This window comes from Megascapheus bottae, chromosome 22, assembly GCF_031878675.1.
Source record: "Megascapheus bottae isolate mThoBot1 chromosome 22, mThoBot2.hap1, whole genome shotgun sequence".
In the NCBI taxonomy this organism is placed as follows: Eukaryota; Metazoa; Chordata; class Mammalia; order Rodentia; family Geomyidae; genus Megascapheus; species Megascapheus bottae.
Window position 1 is genome coordinate 20538838 of NC_143530.1, and position 26218 is coordinate 20565055.

A 26218-nucleotide genomic window follows, 5' to 3' on the forward strand; every position below is an offset into this window, starting at 1 on the left:
CTGAAATTTACAACCTCTGAACAACAGCCAAGGTCTCACTAACAAACATTTGTTTTCCTCATGCAGAAAATTGTGCTTGTCATACCTGACACAGCACGAGTATGTTTATGGCAATTTAATATCCACAAAACCAGGGAAAGAAATTTAATAATTTTTCAAATGAAATGAATTGACAGCCAGTATTAGAAACTGCAGAGTCTGCAGAATCAATAAAAGCTGCTGGCATCACCAAGGAGAAGTTCTGCCCAGAAAACAGCTCACAAAGGTCAGGTTTACAAACCACCAGGTAGCTGTATCACATTCACATGTTTCCAGGACTATTAAAATCCCATTACACAACCTTCCAAAATGAACATGCAGCCTTTAAAGTTCACCGCAACCTATCTTAGACATACATCAGCCTCAGCTCAAACTCTTGAAAGTAAGCCCTACGCTCATTTTTGTCTCCTGTCACCCCCCCAAAAAAAATCATTATCAGAATGATTTTTCTATTAAGAAAAAGATAAATGTTGAAGCAAATATGTATTTGGAATCATAAGTGTGGATATAGGTGAACATACCCTTGTGGTAAAATATCAGAAAGTGATTTCCAGGATAAAATATTTCTCTGTTGCAAAAGTAGGAAAGCCACCACTACTCAGTGCCTAGGTAATACAAAGAAGTTTATGTTTAATGAACTGGGCTGAAGAGCAACTAAAGCCAAGCAGAACCTCTGTCCCATTTTACACACATGGCTTTTCCACATCATCTTTTCAATACCATTTCCAAGTCACATATAAAATTCTAGCAGGCATAATGACTTCTAGATCAGACATCATTCAACATGCATTGAGCATCTAGTGAACTCACATATGCCTGACTCCAAAGCCTCTTGGCTTATTTAGTCTTCAGCTGTTTTAAAGTAACATGAAAGGAGAAATGTGTTTGTGAAGATGGAAAGCTTACTTTCCTGGCTAGGAAGCAGAGATGCACCAGCGGTTGCTAGTGGTCCAAGTTAAGAGTCCTCCTTAAGTTGGTGTGCAGTTTTCTTCCAAAGGGCATAAACCTGGTAATTTGCTCACTTGATATCAAAAGCAGACAGGAATATATAACATCAAAATGGAAGATGTGTACCTGAGCATCTTGACAGAGTACAGAACTTGGTTACCCAATTCAATCTAAAGCCTTAGCTGAATTTGTTTGTAATGGAAAACAAGCAGGTTCTTTTGATCATTTGAACGAGTGGTCTCCACATTTGCAAACGTTATTTTTCTGAATTGGGTAAGAAATATAAAATATATCCCCACAGATTTACACTCAATAATTACATTCATTATGTCACTAGAATATTTTAAAGTACAGAAAAAAGCAAGAGAAATTTACAAGATATAGCACAAACATAAATTCTAGTATCACTTTTCTTGCACCTGAAATATAATCTAGTGTCAGCAAACCCCTAAATTATTAGGCTCTTTGGCAAAATTTCTGTATTACATCTAATGACAGTATTGTTTTTGCCTTGAAGAAATCATTTCAAAGTGTTATGCTTTCCAAGGCATGCCTGTAAATTTGAACAAGGATTGCCAAAAAACACAACCTCTACAAACACAGTATGTGAGTCTAACAGGTAGAGGGATGCTGTTGAGACCTGGTATGTTCCCCAATATGCCCTACATAAACTCTAACATGGAAATACTTTCAAATCTTAATATCAAGTAAGTGAATTTTTTCTCTCCCCTTAGACAATAAGTTTTCAAGAAGTTCAGAGTCAAAATTGCAGTTTTATTTTTAAAACCACATATGGGATTATGATCAATTTCCTACCCAATCTCAAATTCTTTATTCCATGTGCTTTCCCAGATTCTTGATATCATGTCTAAGGATAGTGAGACAGACAGACAGACAGACAGACAGACAGACAGACACACACACACACACACACACACACACACGTATGTTATGTACATGTGCATAAACTAAATATAATATGTATATAATACAGATTATAAAATATACTTGCACATGACTTGTTTTGTAAAATAAACAGAGTGCAAAATTAAATAAGGCCAAGGATGTAGCTCAGCAGAGAGCCCATGTGAGGCTTGAGGTTTAATCCTCAGTACAAATAATAAGTAAATAAAACTAGCCAATCACAGTGAGGGATGATTAACACCATGGTTGTCATAAGGATGGGTATGAAAAGTTATTGCTAGAAGCTCCAAATATTTTGTGGTTTCCACAGGAACTCCAAATGCGGAGTGCCTGCATAGAAAGCACAAGACCCCAAGTTTTAATCCACACCATTTATTTTCTTAAATGAATGAATGGTGTGTGTGTGTGTGTGTGTGTGTGTGTGTGTGTCCCCTGGTATGAAAACAGGCTTTAAATCTACTTTGGGATAACATCCTTGTGTCGCACAGGCAAGATGGATAATCTGTTTTCTGGCTTACCAGTGGCCTCAGTTGCTATTCATCCCACTGCGCTGACTGACACCATATACTGCTATCACAGCTTTACTATATAGCACGTGCATATTTGCAGAAACACAAACTGTTTCTAATAAATGCTCACTGTTGAATGAATGGACAGCAACCACTTAGTTTCCAGCAATCACTTGGTTGATGGGCCACTAGTGGATTTCTTTCCTCATGAACTCATTTCTGTAGCAGCCTGTAACCTTCAGGAGTCTGAAGGGCAAACTTCAGACTTGAAAACTAAGCATGACCCAATGGCAGAGACTAGCAAGAACTTTACAAGGAGGACTCTGAGGAGTAATCCCAAGTGATTAGTAAACTATAGCCAAGGGGGAAGTGGCACTGTGGCTAAAGGTGTAGGGTGGTAGCCTTGAGCTGAAGAGCTCAGGGACAGCGTCCAGGCCCAGAGTTCAAGTCCCACGACTGGCAACAACAACAACAAAAAAAAAAATGGCCAAGAGCCCAGGAGTATGAACTAGTGATAGAGTACTTGCCTAGCATCCATGAAGCCCTGGGTTTGATTCCTTGGTACCACATACACAAAAAACGTTGAAAGTGGAGCTGTGGCTCAAGTAGAGCACTAGTCTTGAGAAAGCTCAAAGACAGTGCCCAGGCCCTGACTGCAAGTCCCAGGATAGGAGACAACGATAACATGAATATTGTCAACTTGCTGAGATGGCTCTAGATAGAACAAATGGTATTTGATAGACCAAAGTACTTATTTAAGTTAAAAACAATGAGCTTGTTAACCAAGCTTAAATTTTTCTTAGTCACATTTCGTACCATAACTGCTTTACAATTTAAACTTGAAATTGAGACTCAACAAATGAGAGGAGCTCTTTGCAAACAAGGACTACATGGTATGCTTTGTTTGCTTGCTTGCTTGCTTGCTTGCTTATTGTTTGTTTCCAGTGCTGGGGATCAAACCCAGAACTTTGTGCTTTTGAGTTAAGCTCGTAATGATACATTTTATGCATGTGCCAGTCCTGGGGCTTGAACTCAGGGGCTGGGTGCTTTTCCTGAGCTTCTTTTACTCAAGGCTTGAGCCACAGCACTACTTCTAGCTTTGTCTGAATAGTATACTGGAGGTAAGAGTCTCATGGACTTTCCTGCTCCCACTGGCTTCAAACTACAATCCTCAGATCTCAGTCTCTGGAGTAGTTAGGATTACAGGTGTTAGTTACCAGTGCCCAGCTTATGCTGCATATTTTAAATTTCAACACATGAGTACTTAAGAAATGTCAGCTAAGCATGCTGTGATACCATGGTTGATAACAAAAATAAGACTATTTGAAATCTAAAAAACATATATATTTCTCATGGTAAAGACTATGTATTTTGTTTTACATATTCATGTCAGAGCAATCCATGTCCCTATGCTTGTAGAATGCTAAGACTCACCAGTTACAATGTATAAGAAGTAAGGCACCTAACTATCTGGTGAATGTAACTGTAAACTCTCTATATATTACAATAAAACAATTAAAAAAGAACAACAAATACAAAGATAAAACTCTTGTTTCCATATCCTGGAGTACGTTTTGCCTATCCTCATCCTATATGGTCATATGCACATAGCTATTGAGTTATTGTGATTCTCTGCTAGAAGAATCCTGCATGAAACCTATGTTTCTTTGGGTCTGGTTTATTTCACTTAATATGATTTTTTTCCCAAGTCTTTCCAATCAATGTTAAGTGAAAACAAACAAACAAACAAAAAAAGGATTCACCACTGAACATAATTATTTTCTCTCTTTTAAGTAAAAAAAATGTATACAACATTTTTAAAAAGGTACAATTAAAACCCATCTAAAGCTGCGCGCGAAGGCTCACGCCTATCATCCTAGTTACTCAGGAGGCTGAGATCTGAGGATTGAAGTTCCAAGCTAACCTGGGCACTAAAGTCCGTATCTCCAATTAACCACCAGAAAACCAGAAGTGGTGCTGTAGCTCAAGAGGTAGGGCAGTAGCCTTAAGCTGAAGAGCTCAAGAACAGGGCCCAGACCCAGAGTTCAAATCTTACAATTGTTACATACAATCATTTAATATAGATTGACTAAAATCTCTTTTGGAAGTTGATATTGTATAACAAACATGTAAATTAACATCATTCATTCTACAGAGAAAATGTATTTCTCTATTTTATTTGAATGCTGTATACGTGAAAAGATAAAGGAATTAAAGAGACATTTAAATCCACTGTCATAGGAAATAATAGGATGCACTTATTGGCCCCTTTTTGGTCCTTGGATAAAAACAGTTCTACAGGAATCACTAAAGATTAGTCAAGTAGAACTTGATGTGAACTACACAATTGAAGAACAGGAAAACAACAGGGAAAAAAAAATTTGATCCTGTACTTCCCTGCCTCCATAAGAAGCAATGTTTTCCAGAAACAGTTTATAGTTAATTTTTTTATATAACACAGTATTTTTTCCAGTCAAGACATAGCAGAATTTCCTTTTTAATCCTAACATTACTACTGAAGTCACTGGGCATCAAGAAATTTTCTCCCAGTTCTGAACAGTTTATCTTAATTTACTTTTCCTTTCCATAACTGGTTTATGGCACTTAGTTTGTGGGCCCTTTTCAGATTTATGAGGGAGAGAAAAAGTAACAACACACAAATGAGATCTAGAAAAGCACACGATAGCTATAAAAACAGCTCATCCATCATCCCTACGTTTTGATTTCAAAGACAGCAGTGAAAGGTGTTGTTTCCACACCACTCACCCAGCACGCTTAAAAAGGGTTGCTCTATCGTTTATACAACTGAAGCTGATTGATTAGCTGCTAGAGAAAAAATCAATACAAATATCCTAGAAAATACCGACTTATAAATTCATTCTGGCCCCAACAAAGTCCCGGTCACTGCTTGACATGTTTTTCTAGATATCTAAAATGCATTCGTGTCAAAGCTCCCAGAACACTGTTAATCCTAGGATTTTTTTTTTTAAATCACCTGAATCATCAGAGGAAAGGAAGGGAGGAGGTACATTTCCTAACAGTCTATAAAGACAAGATAATATGTAGAAGACAAGATAATATGTAGAAGATAACTGGTAAATATTACACTCAGATGCAAATCTGCATCTGAAACTGAAAAACATACTGAGAGGGTAAAACCAGTCACAGAAAGCCTAAGTTGGGCTGGGTGCTGGTAACTTACACCTGTCACCACAGCTCTTCAGGAGGCTGAGATCCGAAGATCCGAGTTGGAAGCATGCCCAAGCATTAAAGTTGGTGAGTTTCTTATCTCCAACTAAGCACCAAAAAGCCAGAACTGAAGCTATGATTCAAAGAGTAGACAGCCAGCCTGGAGGACAAAGGCTCAGGAGATAACACCCAGCTACTTAGTTCAAGCTAGGGAGGGGTAAGGTAGAGGAGGGAGAAGAAAAGAAAAAGGAAAGAATGAAATGAAATAAAACAAACAACCAAAAGCAGAGAGGGTGGGGGGAGGGAGAGGGAGGGAGAGGGAGAGAGACAGAGACAGAGACAGAGACAGAGAGATATCATTTGACAGAGGATTTTAAGCTAGAAATACAGCTATATTTGTACTATGTACTCAAAACAACTAAAATTTCTTTAAAATATTATTTTTAGTTTAATGTCATGCCGTATCTACAAAAAAAACGTTTCCCTATAACATTTGAGAAATAAAATAATACTCTACCATTTGATTATAATCATTTAATATCTCTACTATACTTGCTCCACGATTCTCACCTGAATCAGACTTTTCCTCCTGGATTCATTTTAAATTTCTTAATTTAAATAATGTGTTTTCTTCATACTATTTACACAACCAATTCATGCACATATGGTACTTCAAGTTCTTATAATAAATAACACCAAATGTTCCTCAGCTGACCTCTCCAAGACTTGGACTAGTCAGATACATTGTCTAGATCCTGTGGCCAATAAATTACAGAGCAGTGTGTCAAATCCTAACTCTGCCTACAGCAAAAAGCAACAAATACTTGACAGCTTAATATTTTCCTGTACATAACATCTTACCTGGTAAGTACTGACCTCATTCCTTTGGTAATAGAATCACCTACCAATTACATGCATTCCTGTCCAAACATTAGCATTCAGTTTCCAGACAACAACAAAAATTCTTACATTACAAACATTCTATGGTGAAGAATGAAAACAACTACTAACAATGCCAGTGACCTGGCTGCTCATCTGTAAATAGTCACTAACTCCTGCTAAGTTCTGGTATGTTCTTTGAATCACTCACTTTAAATAACTACTACTAAAATCCTCCAGATTTCAGAGGATATTTCCAAAAACAATTTAGACTATTATACTGGATATAATTAGGAAAATTCTCTAATCAACTTAGAAATGATGTTTGGCTTTTTTTTCAAATCATACCTAAAATACATAATAATTGTGTCTATAAAATCATGAAATCATCAAATGTCAGCATAAGTTATAGGGAAGAAAGATATGAATGAAGGAGGTAAATACGTATACCTTCCTACACGGTGACTTTATAGCTGTACATTTTTCAAATAAATTTTCAAGTAAAATAAAACTGAAGTTTAAAGAAATGAATACTGTTGCATTTAGAAATGGATAATGTTGAAAAGATACTAATTTGTATGCCTTCTAATTTGTACTGTTTAGAAGATAGATTACATATGTTTTAGATCCTTGTTATCTGAAAGATACATGGAAAAATAAACACCAATTAAAAACCAACAGAGTTATCAGGTATATAGATTAGGTTTCTATTGAACTTTTGCCCTTCTGAAAAATCCTTAAGGTAATCATGTTGCAGAAAATATAATGAACAGCTTTTTCCTCAGACTGGACAATAACCTCACTACCTCTAAAAACATAATGCTAAGCAAGAATCAATGTTTCCTCTGTTTCTCTTCCAACAGAGTTGAATGTAAAGGCAGCAGGGCACAAGACTAAGAATATAGGAAAACAAAAATGTTGAGAGATGTCAAATCAACCAGGAATGTGAGCCTGTCTCTCTGTTAAAAGAAGCATTCCAACTTCATATTGGTAAAGTTTTACAGATTAAAGCAATGTGTTTGGAATTTGTACTTTCTAAATAAGATACAGGGTGTGAGCAGCACTCAAAACTAAAATGCAAAGAACATAACCAATAACTTAAGCCACAAGATTAGGAGACAATAGATTATCTCATGTTGGGTGTAAAAACATACCACTATTATATACCTGTATTATACAAAAGAGGGAGTTCATGGTTTAAGCAGTTATGTGTCAACACAAGTATGACTCATTTTAAAGATAAGTCTTATTACAAGCTGAGAAATATCTAGACAATCACATTTCCCAGCAAGTGATGATTCACAAGTGTCTGGCCACCCCATACCAAGCATTCTAATGAGGACTCTCTCGGCCACCAGATTTCTGAGTCCTACAGTCCTGTGGAGAAGGGAGAGTGGCCTCCTTTACTGGCTGTCCTCTTCCAATGATGCCTGGAGTCCCCTATTAATCTGTTTCCTGATTGGTCAAAAAAGTAGCCAAGAAAGAGAAAACTAAATTTTTTTTCTTACAAAAAATCCGAATAGATTAAAAGGTCTTGTGAATTTCACTTCTTTTTATCATCATCATCACTATCATCTTGCTTTTTCAGATAGGAAATAAAGCTTGAAACCAGGTGTGGTAGCTCACTCCTGTAATCCTAGCTCCTAAGAAGGCTGAGATCTGAGGATCAAGGTTCAAAGCCAACCTAGGCACAAAAGGACTAGAGATTCATCTCCAAGTAACTTCTAGAAAACGGGAAAGTGGGGCTTGGCTCAAGGGTAGGGCAGTAGCCTTGGGTTGAAGAGTTCAGGGTCACCCCCCAGATCCAGGGGTAAGGTGGTAGCCTTGAGCTTCTAGCTCAGGGACAGTGCCCAAGATGAGTTCAAGCCCTGAGACCAACAAAATGAATGAATGAATGAATGAATGAGGAAATAAACCCTGAAACTATGTACTTGATGCAAATGCAACTTTAGCTTTTAAATCTGATGTCTATTAATTCATTCACAAGAGTTACAAACTTCAGGAAGTTAAAGAAGCAGGCAAAGTATAGTGTTACTTAGAAGACTAAAATGATTTATTTAGAAGACCAATTTCACACATAATTCCAGAAACAAGGACTCTTACCTTGAAAAGATTGTTTGGCTCTATCTACTAGTTCATCAATTGGATAACTGGCCAAATTTCCTCTGGCGTGTTTAGTTTTGCAGTAGGTACAAGCATTGAGACACCTGTTCAAATTAAAGCAGTAATAAGACTAAGAAATTTAATGATAATGTATCCCTAAACATAGGGGTGGGCAAATAAACACTAGTTCTAATTTAGTAACATTTACTTAGTTTATATGAGACGCAAAAACAATTACCTGCATGTCACATACTTAGTTTCCATGAGACACAGAAATTTGCCATTTTTTTCAGTTTCAAGTATTCAAGTATGGTTATAAAAATTACATGCTTAAAATACACTTATCCATGAGGAACAAATTTTATAAATAATAGCAATGAGTAATCAAAAGAAATTCAAAAACATGTTTTCTGTAAGCCACCTGTATTTCCTCAGCCATCGAATGTAGAGGATTTTAGTATTGCTAACACATACCATTTCATTAGAAATGATAAAAAAAATACTCATTTTAACTTATATTTGAATAGGCAACACACATTCTCATTGAAACAGAGTTCCCCCAGAATTGTTCAGCTATCTTTCATGCTTTAAAAAAAATAGTAGCATTTGACCACTGAATATTCTCTGGGATTATATTAGTCAAACAATAGAAGTAAAACAACAATATCACCTATAAAAACTTGACTTAATTGCCAGTAAATTTTAGACATGATGTAAAAAATACTGACTTTCTGTACTAAAATTGTTTCTGTTGTATATAGTGTACATGTTTTAACATGTAATTTAAGCAAATTTCTTGTAACAAAATAAAGGAAATAATATTAAAAACAATCCTATGTAAAAGAAAAAGACATTCAATAACACCGAGATATAATCTGCATCCAAACATAATATATAGTTTAATATAGTATATGCTCAGCACTATGGCCAGTACTTAGCCTCCTGTATATGATATTATTTCTTTAAAAGATGTGTTTCTCTTCTCTCCTCTTAGGAACTGTAAAGTCAGGCTTCTTATCTATTCACTGGCCTACACTTGTCACTTTCATCCTTGTTATTATCATCCAGTTTCTGTTTTTCATCTCTTTGCTTGGTCTTTGGCAAAATTTGTCACCTGGTCTAACCTGTCATGTTTTTCTAAATTCTACAGCTCACATTCTCAGAGCAATGTGCAAAGACACTGGAAGACCAGCCTTCTCTGTCTTTTAGTTCCAGTGTCTCCATGAACCTGAGATTCCCCCTATGCCTGGCATTCATTCAGTAAAATGAGCATGATTCCGGGCAATCTGCTATCCTTTCAGACTATTCCTCCTTTCTTAGTGCCTCTTGATCTCTTTCTCTTGTTTGTCCCATCAACAATTGACAGTGTCATAAATAGATACCAGTCAGAGAAGGGAAGAAGGGAAATATGTTTTAAACATTTGTAATCTAAATGACTGATTACGCACAAATAAATCAAAACAGTGTCTATATCTAGTAAGTGGACACTATCTGCTTAATGGGACTGTTTTTAAGCAATTCTTTAAGGAAATAATTGTACATGTTATTTTCCAGGTGTATTCCACGTGGTAGAACAGATGTGATGCTAACAGCTTGACCGAAATGCCAACTGTAAAAACCAAATTACATTAAATTACATTTTCCTACTGTCTCATTTAATAAAGGTAGAAATGTAATCCCCACTGGGGAAAAATCACTTGAGAAAATATACTAAAAACTTGAAATAAATAAGTTGACTTAGGCCAGGTACTAGTGGCTCACACCTGTCATCCTAGCTACTAGGATGTTGCAATCTGAAGAACACAGTTGGAAGCCAGCTGGACCAGGAAAGTCCATAAAACTCTTATTTCAATTAACCACTAAAAAACTGGAAGTGGAGTTGTAGCTGAAAATGGTAGAGAATTAACTTTGATGTGTGTGGGGGGGGGGGAACCCACAGCTCAGAGATAGTGCCCAGGACCTGAGTTTAAGCCCCACAACTGACAAAAAAAAAAAAAAAGAAGAAGAAGAAAAAAGAAAAAGAAAAGAAACCTTAAGGTGACTTTCTAAAACATTGATATTAAAATGGCCAAGAATATAACTATTGTGTTAAAAATTAAAAGTATTAGTCACCAAATTATTCCTCAAATGAATTACCGTTGTTGATATAATATGTAGAGTATAACTATTGTATAGATGGCCTAATTCTTAATGCAGATGAAAATAATGTTGTATGTTATCGGTATGTACAATATCTTATAATGAAGTGACTGAAATTCATAGTTCTTGAACTATGAGCCTTGAACTCAGAACCTGGGCACTGTCCTTGAACCTTCTCAAGGCTAGTGCTGTACCACTTGAGCTACAGTACCACTTCTGGCTTTTTCTGTGTATGTGGTACCAAGGAATTGAGCTCAGGGCTTTGTGCATGCTAGGCAAGCACTCTACCACTAGGCCACCCTTGGGACCCTAGATTTTACTTTTAAAGAGGAACAGTTTGGTATATGATATACCAAGAAAACATCAAGGGACAAATCAGGAGGGGAAAAAATGAGCTTTTGGTGCTTTAGAAACAATTTTTGTGTATCACCAAGAGCTGAACTGACCCATCATTTCAAAATGTTGGGCCTCCTTTAAAATAAAGGAATTCATAATAGAAACCTTAGGGGGAGAGTTTCAATTATCTGTATATAATTAAATAATTGTCCAAGAGTAAGAACACTGAGCCAGTTCCTCTAATCCTCAGAAAACAAAAGATCTTTGAAAGTTGATTGTTGAAAGCCAAAACCCCAATGAGATGGCTGTTGAACTTCAAGGAGGATGCCAATCCTGCAGAGATGTGATTAAGGAAGGGCAGTGTTAGCTCACTATACCTACTGAGCTTTGTGACTTAGACCAGTCAAGATATAGCTAATAGCTTCTGAAGGCAAGAGATTCAGCACTTTTTGAGCAGTTTAACTCCCCAGCCACCTCATAAAGTATCTGTGATTAAGTATTTTTATATTATATAAATTAAGCAAATGAAATAACAATGAATTTTCACAAATTATACTATTCCAAAGGGTTGGAACACATAACATTGACATAACACTTGGCCACATAAAACAAACAAAAACTGAAAGCTTTAATATAGTTTTTTTTAATATATTAAGTCTTTTAAAAACTTTACTCATGGGGGGGGGAGGGAAATGGGTACCAAGACATGTGAAAGGGTATCAATGTATGTGAATTAATGCACCTTCTATCTGGCAAATATCATGTAACCCTTTTACTAATTACAATAAAAAGAAAAAAAAACTTTACCCATTAGAAGTTCTAGAATAATTTAAGAAGTAGAGTTACAATCTTAAAAAGTCACCCACACTGGAATCTTTTTTTAATTTCTCTTTCATGAAGAGAAAAAGGCAACTGTATATTAGGCTTCTTTTTCTCTCTGTTTCAGGTCAAGGATAAATTTAAATATGCAAAAAGGAGCCTTATTTTGATTCAAGTATTAGTACTTCAAGACAACATATTCAATTCCTCTCATATAATTTAATTCTTATTTATTTTTAATCAAGTGACAGAGTCTAAAACCTCAATGTTTCCAATGTCATAAAATAACAGCACTTTATGGACAGCAAAGCCTTAGAAAAACCACAGTGATCTGGCTCTTCTGTATTAAAGGATCTTCAAGCAAAGGAAACTCAAGAAACAAAAAGTTCACACAACTAGGGTGTGCCAGACTTGATTGTTAAAATACAGCCTATTGTGATTTCTCATCTTGAGCTGAAAGGGTTGGCCCACCCCCCTTTCCAGGAAAAGCATTAACTTTTTAATCTTTCAAACAAATACAGTAGAAAAACTCACATCAGCAGAATCTGATTAGATCTCAAATGATAATACCTGTGTGCCAAGATTAAAACCTAGAACAAACAAAGTGGCATACTAGAAAAACTAGTAGAACTCAGTTCCAAACACCTCAACTCTTTCATCTCTGTGTCCAGGACCCCAGGGATACTGTCTCACCCTTCTTTCTCTCTCTTACCCCAGTAGTGGATTCTATCTTCAACTGTGCCCTTTCTGAAGCTTCTTTCTTTCTACGCTAAAACGTTTATACTAAATTTATAAAATATTTGGAGCTATACTCTCTCTTACTCAGTGTTCATTAGCTGCAAACTTTGTTTCAAAAAGTTATCAATAGCCTTAAAGTCCTGATATGTATTTCTCATTCCATTTACCTTAAATGTCCTTATCATAACTCTCTCCATCCCTATAAAATCCCTTGTAATCCTTAAAATAACTACAGGAGAGGAGGTAGCTAACAGTGGTTAAAAAAAAAAAAAAAAGAGGGAGAGAGAGAGAAGAAAATGATTATGAAATACTTGCTAGACACTAAGATATGCATTTTACATCAATTATCTACATATAATTCACAGGTTTTGATACAAATATGGCTGACAGAGAAGTTCATGTAACAGAAAGCCCACCTAGACACATGAGATCCTGGGCTCAACCACACAGTACTGCCAAAAGGGAAAAAAATGTTTTCCATAATTTTCACAGAGGAAAAAAAAAAGGCTCATAAAGATTGAGAATTATGCAGAGTCAAAGTTGAGTCAAGTTGGGTGTGGTGGCATGTGTTTAATTCCAGTTTTAGGGAAGCTGAGGCAAAATAATCTCAAGTTCCAGGCCAGCCTGGGCTACAAAGTGTTACCCTTTCCCACTCCTCAACAAAACAAGCAAGCAAGCAAGCAAACAAACAAAGAGATGCAACTCATCTTTTTATTCTATTGTATTTATTTACTTGGTGATGTCAGAGACCAAATGTCAGGGTCTCACACATAATAAACAAACAAGCTACACTAAGCCACAACCCTAGCCTAAGATCCAAACCATAAATTCAATCCCCAATTATTAGGGAGCTTTGAGTAACTGAAATCTCCTCAGTACCAAATGTACTCTGTATTGGGGACAAAAACATGAGAAGGGGGAAGTAATACACCTACTACTATTTGACAAATGTAACTGTAACCTCTCTATACATTATCTGACAATAAAAAAAAAAGAATACTTGATTATGTGTTCATTCAATACTTCTTGTAAATTATAATTTGCATGAGTAATATATGCACATGTTACTCATTTTATTATTTGACATAGCATTTAATACAGTATATTGTAGCTATGAGAATACTAACAAACATTTAAAGCTATTTCATGGAGAGTTCATAATGGGCCAGACCAGTTTTCAAAGCCATTAAATAGCTACACAGCTAGGGGTTATGCTAAGCAGAACAGTAGTAATAAGACAGGAGACAGGGAAAGGGAAGTCAGGATTAACACAGAAGAAGTAATTATATATATCAACACTCTTGCCTTACAGACCAGAAGAATAAAAATAGGAAACTAAAGCTTAGACACTAGAAATATAAGACCAAGAACTCTGGTCAGGATATAAGAACACTGGAGTGGTGGGGGAGGGAAATGGGTACCAAGACATGTGAAAGGGTATCAATGTATGTGAATTAATGCACCTTCTATCTGGCAAATATCATGTAACCCTTTTACTAATTACAATAAAAAAATTAATAAAAAATAAATAAATAAATAAGAAAAAAAAAGAACACTGGAATGTATACAGCATGCCAAAAAGGTTGCCTAACAACAGGAATTAAAGGACCTGAGTGTCCATCCAATATCAGACATTTTTAAATATTAGTTGTCTTTACAATTTCCAGTAGTAATTTCCAAAAGTTGAGACATCACAAAGTAACATGCTTAAATTGCAAGCATAAAATTAGATATCAAACTTTACAATCAACTGAATGAGGTATTTTTTTTTTCCCAGTCCTGGGCTTAAGCTCAGGGCCTGAGCACTGTCCTTGGATTTTTTCTCAAGGCTAGAGCTCTACCACTTCAGCCTCTGAACCATGTCTGGCTTTTTCTAAGTATGTGGTACCAAGGAATCGAACCCGGGTCTTCGTGCATACACTCTACCACTAGGCCAAACTCCCGGCCCTGAATGAGGTATTTTTTAAGCTAAACTACCTTGTACAATCATTATTATTTTATAGAAAAATAGTCTTCTAACAACATTGAAGCAATGTCACAAAAAGTATTTTTACTTATATATCTCCTTTCACAGAGACCAGCCAAAATGCACTATGATCTAGGGTTCTCTAACATTCTACTGAGTTTTTCTAAGGAATATTTTCAGGATTAAAAATATAAAGGAAAAGAAATATAGGAAAATAGTTTTGTTTACATATTATCCTCAACTACCTACTATGCCAATTGATGAAATGTAGAAGACACATTACTCTTAAGAAGCAGGGGTAATTCTAGTTGAGGTTTTAATGGGTCCTAGGTATACCTACCTGGTTTACTCCCTATGAAATAAAATCCGAGGTCATAACATGAACAACTATTTTCTGAATGTATTTACTAAAACAGTGTGTGAGAAACTACAGAATTCTGACAACCGTATATTCTTTCCTACAAATTTTCTTCTGTTCCATTACTGTTGTTTTTCTTGTTTGTTTTTTTTTTCTTCCTTTTTCTGTGGGTCATGAGGTTTGAACTCCACCTGGGTGTTGTCCCTGAGTTCTTCAGCTCGAGGCTACTCTGCCCTACTCTTGAACCAAGTCCCACTTCCCCTTTTCTAGAGGTTAACTGGAGGTAAAGAGCCTCAGGTTCTTTTGTGCCTGGGATGACTTTGAAACTTGATCCTCAGATCTCAGCCTCCTGAGTAGTTAGGGTTACAGGTGTGAACCACCATGCCCAGCTTGTAGTTTTTCATTTTATATAATGATAACAGTCAAAACCTAAGATACTGTTCAGCCCTTTCAAAACCAGCATCGGAGATTGTTATTAGCAAGGAGTAACTGCTAATGAAGCCAGACATTTTCTTGGCAATCTCATGCAAAATATCTCTGCTACAGGCAGGTATTAAGGATGTTAATGCTGAAAAAGAAATAAGGACTCTGGGAGCAGTTATGTATCTCCACATGGCAGGAGATTTTGTTTATACAGGTAGTGCATAAATCATGCAAATGAACACAATTTATCTTTCAGATTTATACTGCTGTCTTGTAAGGCATATTCTCATTCAATATGGGCTGGGGTAAAGCCCAATAAATCCATTGTAGGTTAAAAAACCTGTAAATTGGAGCTAGGAGTGCCTAGCATGCACAAGACCCTGGGTTCAATTCCTCAGTACCGCATACACTGAAAAAAAGCCAGAAGTGGTGCTGTGGCTCAAGAGGTGGAGTGCTGGCATTGAGGAAAGCCCAAGGACAGTGTTCAGGCTTTGAGTTCAAGCTCAAGAACTGGCAAAGAAAAATAGATATAGATATATATTTACATATATAGCAGAGCATGGTAGTTCATGCTTGTCATCCCAGCTAAGTAAGTAAGCATAAATAGGAAAATTGTTGTGAAAGTTGGCCAACAAAGGTGAGATTCAATTTCAAAAATAACCAAATACGACATCTTGTTGATCCACTCATCAACTGAGGGACATCTAGGTTGGTTCCATATCTTCGCTATGGTAAATAGTGCTGCCATGAACATTGTTGTGCTGGTGGATTTAGTATGTCCTTGTTTCTGGACAATTAGGTAAATGCCAAGTAGTGGAATTGCTGGGTCATAGGGGAAGTCTATGTTTAGTCTTTTGAGGAACTGCCATACTGCTTTCCATAGTGGTTGAATGAGTTTGCCCTCCCACCAACAGTGTAGTAGTGATCCCTCCTGGCCACATCCCCTCCAGCATCTGTTGTTATTAGTTTTCTTGATCCTGGCCATTCTAACTGGAGTGCGGTGGAATCTTAGAGTTGTTTTGATTTGCATTTCTTTTATGACCAAAGATGTTGAGCATTTCTTCATGTGTCTATAGACCATTTTTATTTCTTCTTCAGAGAAGACTCTCTTTAAGTCTTTGGCCCATTTTTTAATGGGATGGTTGTTACTTTGGAGATTAGTTTTGAAGTGATTCAATTTTTTGAGCTGTTGATATATTTTAGATATGAGGCCTTTGTCTGTTGTATGGTTGGTGAAGATCTTCTCCTACTCTGTAGGCTTCCTAATTAGTTTACTAGCTATGTCCTTTGCCATACAAAAGCTCTGCAGTTTAATGCAGTCCCACTTCTCCAGCCTTTCTCTGATTTGTTGTGATTCTTGGTCCTTATTAAGAAAGTTTCGACCTGTGCCAAGGAAGTCTAGTGTATCTCCTATTCCTTCTTCTTTTTTTTTTTTTTTTTTTTTTTTGCCAGTCCTGGGCTTGAGCTCAGGGCCTGAGCACTGTCCTTGGACTTTCTCAAGGCTAGAGCTCTACCACTTGAGCCTCAGCACCACTTCTGGCTTTTTTCTATGTATGTGGTACCAAGGAATTGAACCCGGGTCTTCGTGCATGCTAGGCAAGCACTTTAACCACTATGCCAAACTCCCGGCCCCCTCCTATTCCTTCTTGTAAAGTTTTCAGAGTGTCAGCTTCTACCTCCAGGTCTTTGATCCATTTGGAGTTAATTCTAGTACAGGGTGACAAAGAAGGATCCAATTTTAGTTTTCTGCATGTGCTTAACCAGTTCTGCCAGCACCACTTGTTGAAGAGGCTATCTTTCTTCCATTCTATTTGAATTCTATGCTGCTGTCAGAAAGAATGACATTGCCCCATTTGTTAGGAAATGGAAAGACTTAGAAAAGATCATATTAAGTGATGTAAGCCAGACTCAAAGGAACTTAGGCTCACTGGTTTCCCTCATTTGTCATAATCAGTAGAAACCTTGGGCTCTCCTAGCAGAGATTTGCAATAGAGCAAAACCTTGATACAAAAGGCCATATAGTAGGACGCTGAATGAAAGGATCTCTAGGATATAGAAACAAAAGCCATATAATGAGTGATTGTTGTCCTTAATGTACTACGTTATCTCACATCTCTTTTGTTGTCCCTTGGTTATCTCATATTGTTATAGTATCTCACTTTGTTACCTGATATATCGGATATATTTGTATTTGGTTATTTGAAATTGGATAGGGAATTGAGGGGTGGGCGTGGGAGGGAGGGAAATGAGGACCAAGACATGTGAAAGTGTATCAATGTATGGGAGTTAATGCACCATCTATCTGGCAAATATCATGTAACCCTTCTATTAATTACAATAAAAATATATGAAAAAAATAACCAAAGCAAAAATCAAAGGGAGCCTGGCTCAGGGAGTAAAGCAATGAGGAAGGGTGGGGCTATAGCTCAGATGGCAGAGCATGTGACTAGCAGAGACCTATCCTGCCTGCTGAAGCCACCCAATGGACCTGCAGATACATCCAAGATTGGCAGCACAGTGCAGAATAGAGCAAGGGCTGTCTTCCCTATGTTTGTGGGACTGGTGTGAGCTGTAGCTCTGTTAGGATCAAACAACAACAGCTAGCTGGGAAAGGATTACAACTCAAAGTATGGTGGCCATCAAATGAAATAACTGTAATTCCAAAGTATCATAAAGTTAAAAGGCCTGAGTGTGTGTGTGTGTGAGAGAGAGAGCGTGAGAGAGAGAGAGAGAGAGGAGAGAAGAGAAACAGATTTGACAATATTAGAAATAACATTTACATCCTATGAATTAATAGTTAATACTCAACTACTATTAAACTAAGCAAAACTGAAGATTCACTTCCAAGTAAGTGTTCTCTAGCAAAATGCACCTAAGGGTTAACTTGAACATCCAACTAAGTCGTATGTTTAAATATTCCAACCCAAAAACCTGAATAATGGATGTCAAAATACAGTTGAAAATAAAGGAGCAGAGAGGAGAGTTATTGTTTTGGCTTCCTCTGCAAATCTAGAGGGTGACTTGTGCCAAGGTGAAATCTCACAGGAAACACTGGTTGGAATTAATTCTATAGCATGTAACAGGTAGCCTATTTTGGCGCCTGGGCTAAAAGGGATTGTTCTAATCTTGATCAAAACATCCTGAGAAAACAGGGAAAATCTTCTATCTCAAGGGTGTTGAAATTAGAAGCTAAATTCAGATAATTTTCTAACCTGTGTGGGAAAATGACTTAAATAGTGTAAGTGGAGAAATGGTGTAAGTGTTGCATAAGAGGACTGAGATTCCAACTAAAATAGAAAATATGCCTGGTAGTCATATAATTACACACCATTGTTAACAATTTCTCCATATTTTAGGGGATTAATACTAGTCAACATTATAATAACTGAAGCAGAATTTAAATATGTACCTCTACCTTTTGAGATCACATTAAAACAAATGAGGGCAATTTAAAATCCCATTTTCCAGAGAGATAAAGTAAGGTAACAAATCAAGGTTACACTGCTGTGCAGTTCCCTGACTGTGAATAACCCTCATGTCTGTGACAATCAGAAGGCTTCTTCCTCACAAACTCAGGTACTTGGTGGTTTAGTGGCTTCTCTCTGATAGAGTCTTAGTGCCATCAGTGGCTGTAAGGATCCTTACTAAACCTACTGTCTTTCTTACTGACTAGGGAAAGAAGGGGATATATATTTTTTAAAACTACTATTAAATGCAGAATTCACTCCTTTATGAAGAATCACGCTGTTTTAGAAAAGAAGAAAATGCATCCCAGATAGAGGATCTATGTTCATTTAAGAACTCCTGTGGAGGTGAGCTGGGACACTGTTCAGTAGACTTACACAATCATTGGGCTCTAGCCCTGATACTCCTCTGATCTCTATACACATAGAAAAGAACTCTATAATGGGAAAGTTAAAAGGACAATGAAAATGGAGACAGTCTCAGAGAAGAGTTGCTACCAAATACCTTCAGAATAAAAATCAACTTCCTGCCTAAACAGGGAGCACTCACCAGGCCTCAATTATGAAACCTTCACCAATGTGCTTGGTTTGTTGTTTTCTATCATCCTCCTTTTTAAAGTGGGAAAGTTTTATTGCAATCTTCCTGCTCTTGCTTCAGCCTCATGTACAGACAAACTTGAGCTATTCTTTAACTGCAGTTACAAAGTTGTGAAGCACAACATCAGATCTGAGAGGCAGCTCTATGTATCACCCAAGATCCAGGTGCTAGAAGGACATGAGACTCCTCTGCATGTCATGTGCTAGTCCTGAGAATGGTGACATCGTTTAAATCAGAATGGACCCAGGAGGAACAGTATTACTACATTTAGGAGCAAAGGAGTAAATACAACTAGTTCACCTTATTAAATTTTTACCCAGGACTTAGCCCCACTCCCTTTCTTAAAAAATAGGATTCTGGGATCTGAAGTGTGGCCTAGTGGTAGAGTGCTCTCCTAGCATGCACAAAGCTCTGAGTTCCATTCATCAGTACCACACACATAGCAAAAGCTGAAAGTAGTGTTGTGGCTCAAGTGGTAGAAGGGCTAATCTTAAACAAAAGTAGCTCAGGGACATGCCCAGGCCCTGAGTTCAAGCCACAGGACTGGCAAAAAAACAAAAAACAAAACAAAACAAAACAAAAACCAGGGCTTTTGTTCAAGAAGCTACTTCTTCTTTACTGTAGTCTTTGAAAAGCTCAGCAAAAAGAGCCTGTGTCAGTTTTTCACAATTGTAAGCCTACCTACTCAGGAAGCTGAGAATGAAAGGGTTGAGGTTTTAGATCAGCCTGAACAGAAAAGTTCACAAGACCCATAACTGGGAGTGGCAACCCATGCCTGCTGTCCTAGCTAAGACAAGAAACCTAAAATAAATGGATCAAAGTCCAGGCATATGATGGTACAGAGAGTAAACTCCTGTCTCAGAAATAATCATTGCGGGGGCTAGGAGTTTGGCCTAGTGGTAGAGTACCTTCGCGAAAACAGATTCAATTCCTCGGTACCACATACCTAGAAAAAGCTGGAATTGGTGCTGTGGCTCAAGTGGTAGAGCTCTAGCCTTGAGAGAGCCCAAGGACAGTGCTTGGGCCCTGAGTTCAAGCCCCAGGGTGGCAAAAAGAAAAGTCATTGTTTGAAAGGAGTAACTCAACAGCAGAATACCTGCCTAGTAGTAGAGGACTGAATTCAAACCCCAGTATAGGGGAGGCAAGGAAGGAGCAAGAAAGAGGCATAGAGCATTAGCCTTGAGCTGAAAAGCTCAGGGATAGCACCTAGGCCCAGAGTTCAAGCCCCATGACCAACGAGAGGGGAGGGGGGAGGGGAGCTCAGAGGGAGGCAGAGAGAGAGGGAGATAGGACAGAAGGAGGACTACTAGCTACAGCTCTAGGGTACAGAGAGACTAATCAAAGGAAAGCCCCTTTCCCTTGTCCAAAATGCTCTATTTAGGAGCTCTGAAAGGCCAAATGGCACATCTCATTCTCAGGAAAACTGGAATGAGTTCAGACATGTGCATGGGACAAAACTCGTCTCAATGAGTTTTGATAGGATGCAGAGGATACAGGGAGACTTTAGCTTTATTCTTAAAACAGAGCCCTTCTAGGGATTATGGCAAACTTGTACTCAGGACCCTCTGATGCTCAGAAAGAAAAACCTAAATAACAATATAATTACACAAATCCATTGGGAGTTTCAAAGACCCAATAAACATCAATGATTTTCTTTACATTTGTAATCTCATTTTATAAGTTTTATAAGTAAATTAGACTGTGGTGTGATTCAGTTAACTCATGAGAAAACTACAGACTGACAAAAATGCAGTTTCACACTTTCACACTACCCTTTATTTCTGGCCAAACAGGACACTCAAGTGCCCCAGATGCACCAACAATGGTGACTCAACAGGAGAACAGAAGAAGGGGAAGGAAGGGACAAGAGTAGAAGAGAAGGGGAAAAGGAGGAAAGGGAAGGAGGGATTTTTAAAGTCTACTACAAATATGGCCCCAAATATGATTGTTAAACTCACTAAAATTAAAAACTGTAAAATACAAATTCTGTGTCTTTGAAAACAAGAGCATATACAAAGAAAGTTGAGTGCTATCTCAGATTTTTGTGCTAGAACTACGAATAATATCTCAGATTATTCCAGCTTTGTCTAATCATTGTAAGTGTTAGAGGACAAAAGATACTGTTGTACTTTTCTTTATAATTAGGTTACACTTGTTTATTTGAGGAAGTAAAAGGAATTCATACATATATTCTCAATTTATTTATTGTTGGCTATCATTATTTCAAAGTTTAGGTTCAAAACAAGTTCAGCTATGATAATGTCACTGGGAAGTAATAATCCATTGCAAAGGAAACAATAAAACTACTGTGAAATGCATTACCTCATTAGCATATTCACACTGAAAATGGTTTGTCAAGGTACCTTTAAAGATACACAGAAATATATCTTGCACAGGTCTGAGAACTGAAAATTATCAGTGCCAGTCTACTTTAATAATCTCAGAACAGCACCTCAGGCAAAATATCTGATTCTACCTTTTGTTTTCCCATTTCAGCCTCTGAAGAACACACAAAAAAATATGGTTCATTACAATTCCTTCACAGACGATTCTACTTAATTCAAGGGTTATCATTCTGATATCAAGCACAAGACAAAAGTAGACAATGTCTTACATTGTATATGTCCAAGAAAGTTGGGGAAGGAAGGTCATAAGTGCATAGGAGTAATGTGACTATTATCTATAATATTCATTGTGTTAAGCATGCAGTGATCAAGATGATCCCACTAATGTCTATATACTAGACAATAATAAGTTGCTTTAAGACTTGATGAAACATAAGCAAAACATCTCCAAAAATATCTATAAAATTCTAATGATAATTGGAATGTAAAATGGTTTGGCTGCTATAGAATATATTAAGGTAGTACCTCCGAAAACTGAAAATAAAACAGACAGCACACAATCTAGCAATTCTTATTCTGGATACACACACACACACACACACACACACACACACACACTATGCAACAAAGAAACTTAATACATAGTAAGTGAAAATGTTGATCTAATAAGTATGCAATAAGATCTGACACACACACATATATATAATATACACATAACAGGATAGCAATTAACCTTTTAAAAATGAAACTGAGCTGGGCACAGTGCTTAACCTATAATCCTTGCTACATGGGAGGCAGAGAATAGGAGATCATGGTGCAAAACTAGCCTAGACATTAAAGTTCACAAGATCCCATCTCACTATGGCAGAGTGAGGTGGTATGCACCTGTTATCCCAGTTACTTAGGAAGCACAGTGTCTGGGTGCAGTGATGAGTACCTGTCACTACAGCAAGCCAGGGAAGATCACAGCTCAGGCTGGCCTGATCATAAAGTGATGCCCTAACTCAACAATAACCAGGGCAGAAAGGGACTGGAGGCAGGGCTCCAGTGGTACTGCACCTGTCTAGCAAGTTCAAGATTCCCAATTCAGCTCCCAGTATCACCAAAATTATTTTTTAATGAAATCTGACATGTGTTACAAGCTGGATGAATCTGAGGACATAATGCTAAGTGAAAAAAGCCCAGCTCAAAAAGGATAATTGTTAAGATTCTGCCACAAGGTAACTATGGTTATTTTAGCAGAGTTCAGAGGCAGAAAGCAGAATGGTAGTAGCCAGTGGCTGAAGGGAAGAAGGAATGAGAATTAATGTATATTGAGTCCAGAGTTACAGGCTGGAGAGCTTGAAGGGCTCTGGAACTGGATGTTGGTGATAGGTGCCCAGCAATAAGAATGCAGTAAACACTACTGGACTACATATTTTGAAACAGTTAAAACCATTTTGTTGAGTGAGAGGGTACATGCCTACAATCACAGCTAATTAGGAGACAAAGACAGGAGGATTATAAATTCAAGGCCAGTTTAGGCAAAACATAGCAAGATCCTCTCTCCAAAACAAGAAAGGATCGAGAATGGGTCATATGGAAGAGAGCTTGCCCAAAATGCAAGGCCATGGCTCCATCCTCAGAACTGAAAACGTAAAAAGGTCAATTCTGTGTAACACGTATCTTGCCACAAGAGCAACAGAAGGGGCTGCAGGTCATACTTGAAATTCTAGCTATAAGTGAAGTAAAAATAAGAGGATAGCAGTCGGAAGACAACCTAGGCAAAATGCTACCAAGATCTCTTCTCAACAAATAAACTGGGTATGGCTGGAAGTGATCCCAGCTGTGTGGGAGGTATAGGAGAATGACTCAGAAAAAGATCAGGTAAGATCCTCTTCACAAAATAACTAAAGCAAAATGGCTCAAGTGGTAGTCTACTTGGGGAGCAAGCACAAGACCCTGAGTTCAAACCTCCAGCATTGTCCCCTCAAGATAAACAACAAGAAGAAAAAAACCTTGCAGCAAAAGACTATATGTAACACAAAAGTTTCCAAAGTAAATTTCAGGAGGTCACTGATCACCTAAAGGTTATTAATGAACCTCAGATTATAGATACCTGTTCAATTTCAACCCAAATATGGTTAAATAGGAACCAAACTATTTGTTACAGACTTAGATTTGTATGTGCCCTCTCATGATAGCCAGTGCCTAAATATAATAAAAGTTTATGAAAACAGCAGAAATTGTTTTTACTAGTTCAAGGTTGTCTTTCCCACAATGAGCCAAAGCAATAGCAATTCCACATTTGTTGTTTGTATTTCATCACTGTTTTCAAACGGGACAAGAGATCTGCTGCCTACACACCATTTCTCAGCATCAACACTCATTTTCTTATGCAATTTTAAGTTTTGTTGGCAAGTTAAAGACATTTTTTCCAACCACAAACAAAACATCTTTTGATACCATAAGTGATCGTTCAGGACAACACTCCCAATAAAATGACTATTTGAAACAGTAAGAACATCAACAGGAGTAGGAAGCTTCAGTATAGCATGTAAGATGTGAAGAGGAGGATGGAGAGGAAGAGGAGGAAGAGGAGAGGATGGAGAGGAGGAGGAGGAAGAGTAAGAGAAAGAAGAGAAGGAGGAGAAGGAGGAGGAGAAAGAGGAGGAGGAGAAAAAAAAGGAGGAGAAAAGAGGAGGAGACAACATTTTTTTTAATGTTTAAAATAAACATTTCAAGAGTTCATGTTCATCTTCAACTGTTTACCTCTGAGGGTTTTGTTTTTGTTTTTTTTTCCCTTGTCAGTAATGGGGTTTGAACTCAGCTTACTTAGCTGGTACTCTATAACTTGAGCCATGCTACTAGACCAGCTTTTTATAGAGGTTATGTTGGAGATGGAATTTCATGGACTTTTGTGTCCAGATTGACTGAACTACATCTTGATGTAGCTAGGGTTACAAGTATGAACCACACTTGTAGCTGTTCATTTTTAAGTTACAGGAAACTGGCTTCTACTAGAAATGTCTAACCTAGAAAACGTTAAATCCACGTACATTCCTGTAGTATCTCACAAATGAAGATTTGGTGCTTGAACAAAATCTGTAAGACTGGGCAATCATACAGATAAGCCATGCTAGATAGACTTAGAGGGCACTCATAGGGAGCAGAGAGTAAGGGGGATTTGGAGCACTTCACATATAACAAATTAATCCTGAAACCACCACAGGAGGATGGAAGCATTGTTCATTTCTTCTGTTTTACAGAAATGGAACGTAGGCATGGAGACATACAATAATTTTGGCAAACACCACAAACATCATGCAGCTGCTTAAGTCACTGAATCCAGACAGTTTGGCTCCTTCATCCATGTTCTAGACCTTCACGTGTATCATCACCCTATCAAAACACACTGACAAAACAAAGATGATCTTGATAATCCTTAGCCAGGTCTTTAACAAGAATATAAAATAATTCAATTGTGATTTTGATCACAGTATTTGATCACTGGTATTCATGTTTATTAACTATAAGCCACAGTATTAGAAGAGTATAATTCACAGGACTAAACATACTAATGCAAACTAGATTTTTGGTACTATTCATCACCAAGAAGAAGTCATAGAGATTAAGGAATACTTTCGAAATATCTCTTGCTAAACAAACAACAACAACAAAACCCAGGTACTTAGCCCACACCTATAATCCCTGCTGAAGCCTGGAGGATTTCCAAATTTAAAGCCAATCTGGGCAACAAAATGAGACCCTACGTTTAAACTAACAACAAACATATAACCAACTCCTCTAGCTACTCAGAAGGCTGAGATCTAAGGATCAAGGTTCAAAGCCAGCCTGGGCACAAAAGGACATGAGACTCTTATCTCCAATTAACCTCTAGAAAGTGGGAAGTGGGGCTTGGCTCAAGGGTAGGGTGGTAGCCTCGAACTGAAGAGCTCAGGGACAGCACCCAGGCCTAGTTTAAGCCCAATGACCCACAAAAACTAAAATAAAATAAGAAAACAAAACAAAACAAAAAACTAACTTCTAATATTTTTGCTAATTTTGCAACCAATACACAAACACAAAAATAAAGCCAACAAAACTGATACAACAAAGATAAAAAAAAATCAGCCTTTTAAGGGAGTGAAAAGTACAGATGGCTGATCAGGACTTTCATAAACAAATATATCACCAAAAATCTCAACTCATTAGCTCCAAGCAGTTGAAGTATAGGTAAATTGTGCAGAATAATCAGAGGTTTGGACGAAGGACAGAGTTCATGATAAGTATGACTCACATGTGTCTCTCAGCAAAACAAAACCACCAGACGTTTATCTCTTAAAAACAAGACACTGAGTCTGGCAGCAGCCTAAAAGCAAGAAATAGCATGTGCAAGTCAGGCCCTGGTGTGCTGTTTAAAAATAAAAATGGGAGAAAGGCACATGACAAATGATGACTT

General features: G+C 37.4%; 1 protein-coding gene across 2 annotated transcripts in view; it reads right to left on the minus strand.

Annotated features, from left to right (window-relative positions):
* Cdkal1 (CDKAL1 threonylcarbamoyladenosine tRNA methylthiotransferase) overlaps nt 1-26218 on the minus strand; it is a 519085-nt gene that overhangs the window by 297723 nt on the left and 195144 nt on the right. For both annotated transcript variants that reach the window (XM_090356314.1, XM_090356316.1), the window contains exon 9: nt 8592-8695. In XM_090356314.1, the coding sequence (XP_090212440.1) occupies nt 8592-8695 (104 nt within the window). The remainder of the gene's footprint in view (nt 1-8591; nt 8696-26218) is intronic.